Source organism: Labrus mixtus, chromosome 9 (genome assembly GCF_963584025.1).
Source record: "Labrus mixtus chromosome 9, fLabMix1.1, whole genome shotgun sequence".
In the NCBI taxonomy this organism is placed as follows: Eukaryota; Metazoa; Chordata; class Actinopteri; order Labriformes; family Labridae; genus Labrus; species Labrus mixtus.
Window position 1 is genome coordinate 6,415,862 of NC_083620.1, and position 13,234 is coordinate 6,429,095.

Below are 13,234 nucleotides of genomic sequence, written 5' to 3' on the forward strand. Positions count from 1 at the left end.
TTTTATTCACAATACAACAACAACCATTCAGTGGTTGGAGTATTCGAGTTTCTCAGCAATAAATCATGATTTCAGCCTTTGACCTGTCAAGTTTTAAAGGGAAAGCCAGAGTCTGACAGCTGAGAACTGGAATGGAGCAAATAAACAACCTTTTATCAAGTATCGTTTTATATTTGAAAATGATTATGTTTAATTAATAGACAAAGGCAGCCATGTGAGGTGGTGGCATAAACATACAGGTGTCTTAAACAGCCAGATATTTCTTCATCATAACATCTCCAGAGGGATTTAGGCCCTGGATAAATGACTGAAAAAATAAAAGATCTACAGCAGGGTTCCCCAGTTTCTATGACGAACCTGTTTGATTGTCACAGATCTCAGCTAAGCAGATTTATTTCTCTAATGACTCTTTCAGGGAGCTAAACTCCACTGTTATCCTTCTTGCTGCCTCTCTTCTTCCTCGCCGTCTCGCAGGGATTTTGGGTCGTGTTTGGAAACATCCTCTCAACAAAAGCTTTAACCACTTGGAGAATTTCCACGACTGTCTGCTGCCAGCAGCTCTGGCTTTGTGCTGAACATCAAGGCTAAAACAAAATCAAACAAGCACACCAGAGAATTCCCAATGGTTGGAGAATTCTTGGAAAGGTTTGGAATCTTTTTGACCCGCCCAACGTCAGGCGCCCTCCGAGGCTAGACCCTCTTGTGTGTGTGTGTGTGTGTGTGTGTGTGTGTGTGTGTGTATTTCAATTTAAAAGAAGTAGTCGGGAACAAGATTCCTAGACAAAATGGTCTACAGTAGATAGAGAAAAGATAGGTTCAAAGGGTGTTTTTGGATTGGGATCATTCAGTGCGTAAAACCCTATATTCTGGACTCAAACTGAGGCTCTAGTGATGTTTTGGGGTCAGGGGAAAGAAGCTTTGGGCCCGGTCAAACACACACATATAGGCTGTACAGACGTTCACAGAGTGACACAAACACACTCACCGTCGTCTCATGAACTGTGTTGTCAAACGTAGATTCTGCGCTGATGTTTTCATACGGTAAACTGGAGGCCAAGGAGAGCCGGAGAGGCTTTCTCTGAACCCTGAGCACAGACACAGAGTATAACCATGAAAAAGAAAGGTGAAATATTGTGTTTCACAAAACTGTGTGTTACATTCATTATCTGGAATAATAGCAGCAGCTTTAACTTGTGAAGAAGATGTTTTGAGCTCTTCTTTTTAATCCTCTGAGACATCAAATCTGTTCTCTTCGGGTCATATATTTTATTTTTAGTCACAGTAATGTGTTGAAATCCTTGATCCTAATTCTCTGAAATCTATTCATATAATATCCTTTCAGCTAAAAACAGTCACATTTGCTTCTCTTTGACTTCTTCCTCCTCAGACAGAAGCTGTCCAAACCCCCTTTTTTTCCAAAAAATCAGATAAAAATGTTATTTTAAGATATGATGCACTCTGCAGGGGCCTCAATAGATATTTAGTAAAGCAAAGGGACTATTTATTGCACACTTGAAAAGCCTCAGTGTATTTTTTTCTGAACGTGTTGTAGGGTTGCGTTGGTGAAACTGTTAATTTGTTCTTCGACATATTTCTGCACTTGCTTGAAAATAAACTTAAGTTATACATATTTGTCAGATCACTTTGAAATGTCTTATTTAAATTTCATACGAATGGAAAAATATGTGCTTTTACACCGCAGGTCACACCTACCCATTCACACACTGATGATAGAGGTTGCTATGTATTGTGACCATCAGTATTAACTAATCCCATTCACACGCTGCTGACAAAGCAGAGGGAGCACCTTGGGGTTAAGTGTCTTTCCAAAGGACACATCGACTGGGGGATCGAGCCTCCAACGTTCCACTTGAGCGACGACTAAGCCACAGCCGCCCCTAATCGGATTTAATGCTTGACAAATCTCGTGTTTCTTTCATTTACATCAGGACTTAATCAGGATTCTGTGCTGGTGGTACCGCTCGTAAACATGAGCAGTGCTAATACAGAGAGCTTTGAGGGCTCGATGAAGAGTGAGAACATGTTAGTATTTTAAAGTTTATCTTCAGCCATAGCAAAACTTGAAGACTTGAACTATAGTCTTTGCGTTTTTTAAGTCAGTACTAAAAATGCAGCAATATAAAGAAATCTTCATCCTGTCAGTTCTTCTTCTTATGTCAGGTAATAATAACCCTTCCATCTGTTTGATTTCCACAGACTGTTGAGTATGTAATCTATCTCTCGCTCAGCCTTCACTCCGCTGTTTTTACCAGTTCTCCCTCTTCACTGCTCAGTGGAACCTACTTTGAGAAGTAGAGGTAGATCCCGATGATGAGGACGAGGAGGAGGATGACGGGGATGATGACAACAAACGCTGCCTGGGCCCCCTCCATTCTGAGGTCTGCAGTGGACACTGGTGGACAAAGACAGCCGACGTTGTAATACACACGTGTTAACAGGTAACATGTCAGAATCACTTCTGTTAAGGTAAACTCTTCATTTGTATATGCTCATCATGTTTCATAACTCAAATTCTTGAACTTCAAACTGGTAAATATAAACTAAGGTTGTCACGTTCGGGAGAACTTCAGGAGTAATAATTCACCCAGCAATACAATAAATATTGTTAAACCCAGGGATGTGTGCAATTATGGGGTTGAATGTATAATTTCAGCACCCTAACGATAGACAGCAGAATTACTAGTCAGTTAAAGTAACTATTAATATTTTATTAATTCAGACCTGATATGCTACTACTTCAAATGCTTAAACTGTAACGCAGCTACCTCCACAAGTCATGGCTGTAGCTCCAATTAATGGCTACAGCCATGCTGCTGTAGTGCTCTATTACCCGGATGTAAACAAGCACAGTGAACGGATAGGATCTGATTTAGAAAATGGAGATACAAATGTATGTTGGCTGTCAATCACTCGACCAATAAGGGTTTAAGGCTGACGATGCTAGCAGTGCAAACATAAGCCACACTTACCTACTGATATGACAGTTTACCAGCTGATACAGTGATCCTGTGTTTAGCTGTGTTGAAATATGTTGTGCCCAATTCTGACTGTTTTCTCAGTGTTTTCCTAATTTAAGACCGCTCAATTAGTCTAGAATTAAAATTTAAAATAAAAATTTAACCAAATTTGAAATTAGCCGCTTGGAACATCCCTAGTTAGACCTACTGTAATGTGTTTTCTATATGTATGTATGGAGGGAAGATGTGCAGGTAAAAACGGACTCACCATCCAATCTGTGCTCGTCGTCTGCTGGGTGGCCTGAGGAGAAAAACACAAACAATGTTAAAGAGGTGGCAAAGTGTAATAAATGTAAAAATAAAAAACTGACTGAGAATGAAGTGCATACTGTACATTTTCACTTTGGTTAGATAATAATAACATTTGTTAACATAAGTTGATGCAAGCGCCAAGAACGAGTCTAATGCTGTAACATTTTAACTGTGGTGCAAACAAGGAACATTTGAAACGATCATGTTGAAAATGCATTTTGTTATTGTGTGTCTTTAGTGTTTTCAAATGTATGTTTGTGTCCAGCTCAAATGTATGTAACATGCAGCAACACGGTTATTAATCACAAATCCAAAAGTCAATCAAACGACAACTCCTCTCATGTAGTGAGTAGCTTTAATGTTAGGTGAGCTTTATATTTAACTTCAAGTGGCATTTGCTTCCTGTCTTTGCCTCTTAAACACAGATATGTTTTGTGTTGATCTCCTCCCAACAGCACAGGTGAGTGTCCGTTTACAGAGGTGATGCAGAGGAGCAGTGAAGGCTGTGAATCTTCAGAGAAATCTACAAGCACATTACAAACACATGTCTGTGGCTGTGACAGGTCTCTGCTCCTCTCTGCCTGTTTGTGTGTTTGTTTATGACCCCCTCCCCCCCACTCACACCTCCTCCCTGAGGTGCTTTCATCAGGGTGCAGCTCAGACTAAAGGCCACTATTTTTGTTATTTCAGCCTCTAGACTGGAACAACCTTCTTCAGAGTGTCAGGAACACAAAATCCAGAGACCTTTTTTTTTTAAGAAAGAGCATTTCTCCTCTGCAGCGTTTCACTGTGACATTGTTTTTAATGTTTTATTGAAACACGCTCGCTCTTCTTTGTTTAGCACTTTTTTTGTAAAATTGTCTTTCAAGTTGTTCAAGTATTCAGGCAGAGGCTCTAAGAAATAATAATCAATATAAAAAGCTTTAAAGGATCACGTGACTCTTTAAATGAGCTGAACATCTCACGTCTAAATCAAGCACATAGAGGGCCTGATTTACTCTGAATGGATCGCGGCCGCTGATAGCTCGCTGCACTCTGATGCTGACAAACAGGATTCTGTCCACATAAAGATTAAATATGAACGATAAACGAGCTGGGAGGGGAGGGGGAACCTTTTTCAACTTGATTTTGAGGCCTGACTTAAAAAATGTGACACAAGTTTCACCATTTAAATTGAAGCCTTCTCCCTGAACGGAGCAATCGAAGACAACTCAAAGAAAAAACAACAACACTCCTAACATCGTCATGGCAACGGCTCCAGACCTCTCCACACATGTGGAAGAAGTGTCGAACTGCTGATGGGCCCAGGCTGATTTATCCTCCCTGGTTATATTTTAAGTAAATTCTAAGTCATGTTTACAGACTTTATTTACAGATCATATATTTTAAAGTCATACAGAGGTGGGATCGTTTTCCTGATCACCTGAGAGTTTGTGCGTGACATCTCTTATAAAGATGCGCAAGTTACTACCAACTCTCTTCAACTCCTCAGCCCGTTGTTTTAGAGCTCCTGTGATGAAAACTAAAAGACTCCTCCAGGTCTCATTTGTCCCCAGTGCAACTAATATACTAAATAGCAATGAACCCTTAGGTCTCTCTTTTTGCACTTAAATTGCAGATTTGCAAACCTCCACATTTCACTTTACCAGCTTAGTAAAAATGTCCTTTTAGGTATGAGCTGTTAATTAATTTTACTGAGTTGTTTTATATTGTTTCATGTTGTGTTGTGTTTTCTGATTTTTCTAAAACTTTGTTTTAATTTAGATTTTACTGTTGAAGTTGTCGTTGTTTCTTTCTCTCAGTGATTTTTTCACTTTAACTATGCGTTGTTATACGGCTGATCAATATCAATCTGAGAGCGTCTGGCAGAGCAGAAGACAAAAACTGAGTGAGATTAAATGTTCATTTTAAACATTGTGCTGTCAGGTTAATTTTCTTTATAATATTGAAGAGCTAAAGCCAGCCATCAGGTCAAAATTAAAAAGAATATGACATACAGTAGCTCAAAGATAAGAGATATCTTTGACTTTTGTTTGCAAATGATTAGAATTCAAATCGTTATAATGCAAATGAACTATAATAAAAAGTATAATCAAAATCTTCCGGTCACGTTAATTTCAGCACACGCCTGACACTGTCTATAACTGAAGTTGACAAAATAATGCAGAGAAAACATCAGGCTGCAGTTCCTCACCTTTGCAGACAGGTGGCAACCCGCTCCACTGAGACGGGTGTCCAGGGACACAGTGGAGAACGGGCTCTCCCAGCAGCTGGTGGCCGCTCAGGCAGGAGTAGTGGAGCATCTCTCCGGGCTGGAAGTGGAGCTTTGTGGAGTCGGGGATCCCATAGGTGGGGGTCCCTGGGTGACTGCAGGGCTCGAAGGTCTCAGCTGGAGGTAAAGGGGACAGAGGAGATTAACAAGACTGTGCAGGAAACTGAATCCAGGAGAGACAATCCTGCTTTGGATTCATATTTGATCATGTTCTTTCAATATGAATTTATAATAGCTTCTTTTGAGTCTCTGATAAGTCAAGGGTCGTGATAGATAGATCTGCACACAGAGCAGCTTCAGTTAAACGTTTTAACTGAACCACTAGATTTTTTCTTTAATCCTGCATTAATTCAATTAATTCGTCACTACTCCAACGTTTCTCTAGATCACAGCCTTTTTTTCCTTAAATTTATTTTAAAATTGCGCTTTCATACATGCAAAATACTCCTGAAAATGCCCTGAAATATTCATGTCGGGCTGCATGTGTGAACGCAAAAAGCCCTATTTTTTTGCAGACAGAAAAATTTAGAGGATTGATGGAGGCGATGATGTTTAGGCTACATCACGTGACCGGTGCTCAACTGGCTCGATCGCCGTGCTCAAAATCAACCCCTCATTTTTTGCCACTGCGAATACTGTTGATATAAAACTGTCATCATAGTGATAGACTCTGTCGCTTGGTCCGCAATCTCAGATTTACTTGTTGTCCTTTTTTACGTCAGTGACAGTTGCCTGCTCTAAGGTGCAAATGTGAACCGGAAAGTCAGGAAGATTTTCGAGGCAGCGTGTCCTGAAATATTCCAGAAAAGCAGTGCAGGTGTTAAGGTGTTTAGTGTTAAATATCTGCCTTTATGATTTATTCCCTACATAATCCATGTCCTGTTTGTGCAGGGGTCAGGAAAACAACACAATTTTGCTTTTAACTGGCCGAGTCACGCAGAAAAGTCTGCAGATTTTTGGACTCATGGAAAGGGTGCCATTGTACCCTTTGGGTCTGCATGACCACCCGAAGGGGGGACCTGACAATTTGACAGTACACACTTAGCAGGGAAGTGCCTTTAATGTTGCAAGTCCCTAAATGTAGATTATGTCTCACACTGCTGGTGGGAAATGCTCCCTTTGGTTGCAGCATTTGTTGGTTGAACTTAACTCCAAAACACGGCAGAAGCCAGAAATGGTGGACGGTTGGGATTGGGGCTAGCGATCCAAACCTGTGAAAAAGAACCTATATGCTACAGAAACGTTGACCACAGAAACGTCTAAATGTTTGGGATTCAAACATGATGGACTGCCATAAGGATCATCCTGGAGTATAACTAAAAGATATTACATGTAAGGTCTTTAAGAACCTAATTAAAGAGGGAAAACATGTCTTTCCTGACATCTTAGGCTGCAGTCGTTCCCTTCTGAAGCTGAAGAGAATTTAGAAATGACAGTTTTCCTTTTTTAATTTTTTGGGACACACCCTGTAATAATCATCTTTTTCTCTCATGATCTCCATCTCATGCATAACAATGACCCGCCTGTCTTCGCCACTGTAATTTCCGTTGTCCAGTAAAATTAATTGTTAGTCAGTGTCATCTTGCAATATGTCTCCACCTAGAAAGTAGGTGAGGCAGAGTATGAGGCCTTCATGCAAATGAGGTTAATGCCTTCGAGGCTGTTTGAAGAGGAAATTATATTTTAATCAGACCGACGCACTTTTAGCTCGTCTGCAGCTTTATCAGAAACAAAAGAAGAAGATGATTACATTTAATTTGAAAACCTTCCACCACAATCTCCAATGAAAAAAAGAAACTAAGTAGATTCGATTATAAGACATTATATGTTCCATAAGCGGGAATTGTTTACCAGTTTGAGATAATAACGGCTCGTGTTTTCTGCTGTTGAATTGCTGACAGCTGTATAATAAAACAATATGTTCAGTCTTGTCAGCTTGAAGACTCTCTCCGGCAGATTTAGGCCATCCTGGGACACTCAAACCTTAATTTGAAACCAGGTTAATTAAGTCCTCCGAATGTGAGCGGCTCGTTAAAGAAAGAAAACTGTGTCATATACTCGTACCAGACACACACAATACAAATCTAAAGCCCCTCTGGTGGACCCTGGAGGGTATGATGTTAAATATAGTCCATTTTAAAAAAGGGTTTAAAGGGAAATTAAGAAGATTTTGTACATTTTTTTGATGTTTTTTTCTGCAGGCTGTTTCTTAAGGAAACATGACAAACCAGGAGTTATTCATGAGTTCAAGTATGAGTCACGGCCGTGGTTGTTGTCAGTATGAGAAGTTTACACAACTCATATATGTTCAAAGAAGATTTAATACAAATGTAATGAATTGATATACAATTTCTGTTTCAAACAATTTAACAGACGAGGAGATAACTAGTTTTTCTTTTAGAATGAAAGTGTAAATTCTGCTAGAAATGGTAAATGGCTACTCAAAGCACTTTAACACCTCAGCTCACACCTAGCCATTCACACACTGATTGTAGAGGCTGCTATGTAAAGTGTCCATCAGTATTGACTAATCTCATATTCATACGCCGCCGACAAAGCAGCAGGATTAACTCGGGGTTAATGCTTTGACACACCAAGCAGGCGGCAAAGAACTAGTGTAGAACTAAAGTTGTATTTGAACACACCGCAAAGACTGCAGCCGACGGCCAACCACCAGGTATGTTCTGTGCATGTGTTAGAGGAAATAACTCTCCATGCCAGCAGGCAGCGGCAGTTCATTGTTATGATACAAGACCATTTTCACACCATCAGAGCTGGACACACCGCAAAAACTAGGGCGACGATCGCTCACCGACAGTCTAACTAGGACCAACTGCCGACGATCTCCTTGGTGTGTCAGTGCCTTTAAATGTCTTACCCATGAAGGACACATTGGACATCTAGCAGCAGGAGCACTTGTGAATGAAATAGAGAGTTATCCCTGGTGTTGCTGATTAAAGTTTTAATTCTTGCCCTAGATTTATTTTAAACCCAAGTTACCGCCTTCGGGTTCTATTGGATGATAAAAACAAAAACTTTAATCGAAGCACACTGAGGCATTAAGTCTATTTTTCTAACATCATGATTTGACTCCAGTTTCTGTTTTTTTTACCCCACAGGCCTGCAGAAACCTTTTTAACTGGTATACGTACGTATGCACCGGGGCAGCTTCTGGTTCCACCTCGGTCCTGCAGATCCTCTGTTGAAGCAGGTTAACAGGCTGTTTCCTGACAGAGTGAAGCCTTTGTTACAGACGTACTGGATGGTCGAACCCACGGTGAAATGTGGACCGGACAGCACCCGCCTGCTGTGCTCCACCTTCCCAGGGTCAGGACACGAAACCACTGACAGGACAAAAAGAAAAGAAAAAAGAGGGTGAGTTATTGTCATCGAGTATTTTCAGTCTACCTTTGTCTCACCTAGAAAGAGAGACTTTTTTTTTATCTCAGCTTCAGCAAACAGGAAGATTTGTTCTCATGTTTACCTAGCGGGTTGTAAAGTAAGAGACTTAAAGATGAACTGAATCTGGTATTTAAATGTTAATTATGTAGCACACAAGTTAAGCATTATGAAGGTGCACAAGACAAACCTTAAATTAAAAGGTTACACAAAATATTGAGGGCAATTTAATCCATTTAAGTCTGCATCAAGTGCCAGAAGTCTGCAGAAAGACACAAAAGAAGATGCTGTATTTTATTGCAAAATATTAAAGGTTTTATGTACTTCTGTATTTCTATATTTAGTTCAAAGGGTCACAAACCAGGCAGTGCAAAGGGTGCAAAATATTTTAGAAATACATTTTGCAGACATGCTGCTAAAAACGTAATAAAAAAAAAATGCAGAGATGCAGAGCCGGATCTTCTATCAGAAGATTTGGCTCAGAGTCTCACGGGTTTGTGTTTGTAAAGGAAATATATCAGACCCTGCAGATCTGTTTGTCTGAGCCTGGTAACACCAGAGTCCACAGAGGAGGGATTAAGAAATGAGCTGCGTCTGTCCCGGCATCCAGTCAGCCCAGTTCTGAGTCCAGAACAGCCAGAAACACAGAGTGGAAGTCAGCCATGTTGGATCTGAGGCCCCCCCCCCTGTCTGCTGCCAGTGGATCTGCTGCTGGCAGTGAGACACCACTGCTGCCTGTTTGTGTGTGTGTGTGTGTGTGTGTGTGTGTGTGTGTGTGTGTGTGTGTGTGTGTGTGTGTGTGTGTGTGTGTCTATTGTGGCCCAACCAATATGGGATTTTTGGGCCCAATAAAGATATTGGGGAGAAACAAAATCCGATAACGATTTATTGGCAGACACATTTCTTAGATCTATGAAATCTGTAGAGATAGATAGATAGATATTATTGTGCACATTTATTGTGTTGATCCCTCGAGTCAGATGTAGTTCAGATATAGAAAAGATGGTCACTCAACTGGAGAGTATTTGTAAATGTACATGCATTGCCGCTTGACCATGAGAGAGTGATAATGCTTGTTGTAATCAATGTAGCGCCCTCTGCTGGTGAAAGAGAACTGCTAGTTTAATAGAACAAAACTCAAATTAAAGGCTTTGTGACTGGTGAATAAATAGTGTAATATCAGCGATTATCTGTGATAAAATAGCTGTTATCGATGGTCATTGGATAACGTTGAATTGTTTTTTAATGTCAAGGATTACTGGCATGTACCTAAGGGCCTAAGAATGGAGTATGAACACATTTAAATAGATTTTGACAAGTTTATTTAGTCATATTTGTCTAAATTGATAATCTCCTTCATTGAGTGGCCGACACTCTCAGGTATCAAACTCGTATCCTCCCTCTCTCCCACCTTCACTGGATGAAGCAGTGTTTGTTTTTCTGTGTGTTCTCACCTCTCTCACAGCTCGGCAGGTCTCCACTCCAGGTGAGGTCCCACTGGCACATGAGCAGCTCGGCCCCTATCACCTGGTAACCAGGGTAACACTGGTAGGTCACCACGGTGCCCTGAACCAGCTCAGGGTGAGATGTGCTCTTCCAGCCGTTGGTGATCTCTGGGAGCTCGGGGCAGGTGTCGTTACGAGCCACTTCTGCGGGGGGGTTAAAGGAGGCAAGAGAGGAAGAAGGGAGTTATTAGGAATGCAAGGTTTGAGTTTTTCACTCGCTTTATTTGAACAGGGAATGTCTTTTTTTTTAATGAAATGTCAGTGGATCAGCCTCTATGTGATTCATGAACGAGGGTCATGTTCCCCTGAGGAGGATTCCTTTGTTTCTATTTGCTCTCAATATTGCAAGATTTGCCACTCCCTGATGCGAGTTTGTGATCAGTAAAAGTTCATGCTTTTTGTGAGGTCTGTCTGCAAGACAAACGTTAAAATAGTTGTTCTGTTTTGTTTGTAAAAGAATGTGGATTGACTTCTCTCTCTCAGTGCACGATGTCAGAAGAATCTCAAAGCCTCGACGGTTTTGCAGCAAAGACTCAGGCAGTTTCTTGCTTGCAACTTTGCATTGATTTTGTAATCATCCTCTTTGGGCAAAAAAAAGCTTTGCTTTTGGTCTGAACTTTTTCAGTCGAAGACCCATTGTCATTTTAATCATGCGTTGTTTTCCCCCCTCCAGGACCAAACATTAAGCCTCTGAAATAACAGCAGAATGAAAGTTGGTGCAGATATCTAGTCTTTAAAAACTCCAGTGAGAAACTTTATTTTTCTCTTGATCTTTAGTTCCCCTTTAGACAAAGAGGTATGTCTTTGTCTGTGTTGATCTTGTCCTTTATATGCATAACCTGATCTCTTCAAACAGTCAGATGTATCATAAACTCTGAGTATTAACTTTGGAAAGTATAAACAAAGACCCTTCCAGTCTGCATGTTCTTGTCTCACACAGACCTGGTGGCAGCTGTAGCAGACACTACAAATAAAAATAAAGATAAAGTAAATCACCTTCTTGATGGTGTGTTTTGCTTTTGTACTTTGTAGAGAGGCATCAGTATTCATTTCTGTCTGTTTTATTACCATCTAAAAACTCCTCACAGGAGCATTAAGGTACTCGGAACAAATACCTTTCACTTAAGACTTGATGTTAGAAATCATAATTGCAATGTTGGAACGTTGTTGATAATGTTTCTGAATCAATTAAAATGTGTATTAACACTTTAGTATGAGAAATGTACGCATCTGCTTTAATTGGTAAGCATATAATCCATATTTAATATCAGAGCTTGACGTGGATCCCCTCCTGGAACATTGTTGTTTTCAGCATTATGACCGCTCTCTCTCTCCTGTGGGCTGACTGCAACCTGCCAGGCCTGCTGGCTCCTCTCTGCACGTGCTCAGTCTCACAGCAGCAGGTTCAGGCCCTCTGCTCAGGAGGCTAATGTGGACAAACACTGCTCAGTAATTGCACTTGGACTCCAGAAAAGCAGCTTTTCTCTGACACCTGCCGGCACAGACACCGCTCTCCTGTGTTTGCATTCCACCAATGAGATTCATGAAGAGACTGTAATAAAAGCTCTCCCTCCTTCTCTTCCTGTTTGTCCATCATCTGTATTCTGCAGCCTCTCCTGCTCCTCTGAATTCATTAACTCTTATCAGATAGAAGTGATGGCTATTCAGGGGGTGCTGCATTGATGGAAAAGGTCTCAGCATCATCAGCGACCGCCTCTCACCGCCAAAAAGAAAAGTACCACGTTTACTGTCTTTAACTTATATGTAAATGAGATTACGCTGCAGTACCTCCACACAGAATGTTAAAACTCGGTCTCTTCAGAAAACTAGGGCTCATTAATCCTCAGCATAATCACCTCCTTTTCTAACTTTATTTTTAGCCAGTGTTCAGTTTCTCAAAATGAGATCTAATGTCTTATTTCAAGAAACTGAAGTCAAATTTGCTGTCTGCACTGGCAGCCAGATTCACTCATTACAAGCAACCCAGGCACTATTTGTCCTAGTATTACTGTATCTTGAAACACCTTTTTTTTTATCAGGTGTTACAAAATGAATTTGGCTTATATTTAGTGTAATTTGATTTTTTGCAGCGTGGAGAAATATTTAGAGATGTCATGTGCGCCCAAGACTTCCAGCGCTATACTTTTTGTTGTGCTTGTAACATTAAAATACCTTTAGTACATTAAAGGTCACATATTATGCAAAATACATGTTTACCATTGTTCTCTACCACTCACATGTGTCTCTAGTCTGTTTAGAAACCCCCCAATTATGAGAAAAGTCCATCCTCTCCGTCTTCTGCCTGCTCCACTTTTCAGAAAATGTGTGCTCAAACAGGCCGTTTGGAGATTTTCCCTTCATGACATCACAAAGGGCAGTAACCCCTCCCCCAGGTGGGTGACACTCCCACAGCTAGGTGTTTGTTTTGCCCTCTGAGTCTGCCTTCTCACCGTAAACAATAGGACATGGAGCGAGAAAGCCTAAAGCACCCAAGCCCTTCCAGAGAGGGGGCGTGGTCAGACACAGCTCATTTACATATTTAAAGGTACAGACACAGAAACAGCCTGTTCTGAGCAGGGCTGAAATAGAGGGGTTTATAGGCATACTAAAACATGTTTTGGGGAGCTCTGAGACTTAATTAACTGGTTGGAAAGGAGTACAATATGGACTCAAGTAATGTAAAAAAATAAAATAGGAACCCAACTACTGCTATAAAATCAACTCTCATTAATCTGTGCCACCCTTTTGGAAGACTATTGCCTCTTTAA

The 13,234-nt window shown here is 40.7% G+C and overlaps 1 protein-coding gene across 1 annotated transcript in view; it reads right to left on the minus strand.

Moving 5' to 3' along the window:
* Positions 1–13,234, minus strand: part of LOC132979781 (seizure protein 6 homolog) — a 138,882-nt gene that overhangs the window by 3,404 nt on the left and 122,244 nt on the right. The window contains exons 11-16 of the mRNA XM_061045604.1: positions 10,416–10,610; positions 8,715–8,906; positions 5,485–5,679; positions 3,247–3,279; positions 2,305–2,413; positions 986–1,085 (exon numbers count right to left, since the gene is read on the minus strand). Coding sequence (XP_060901587.1) covers positions 986–1,085; positions 2,305–2,413; positions 3,247–3,279; positions 5,485–5,679; positions 8,715–8,906; positions 10,416–10,610 — 824 coding nt within the window. The remainder of the gene's footprint in view (positions 1–985; positions 1,086–2,304; positions 2,414–3,246; positions 3,280–5,484; positions 5,680–8,714; positions 8,907–10,415; positions 10,611–13,234) is intronic.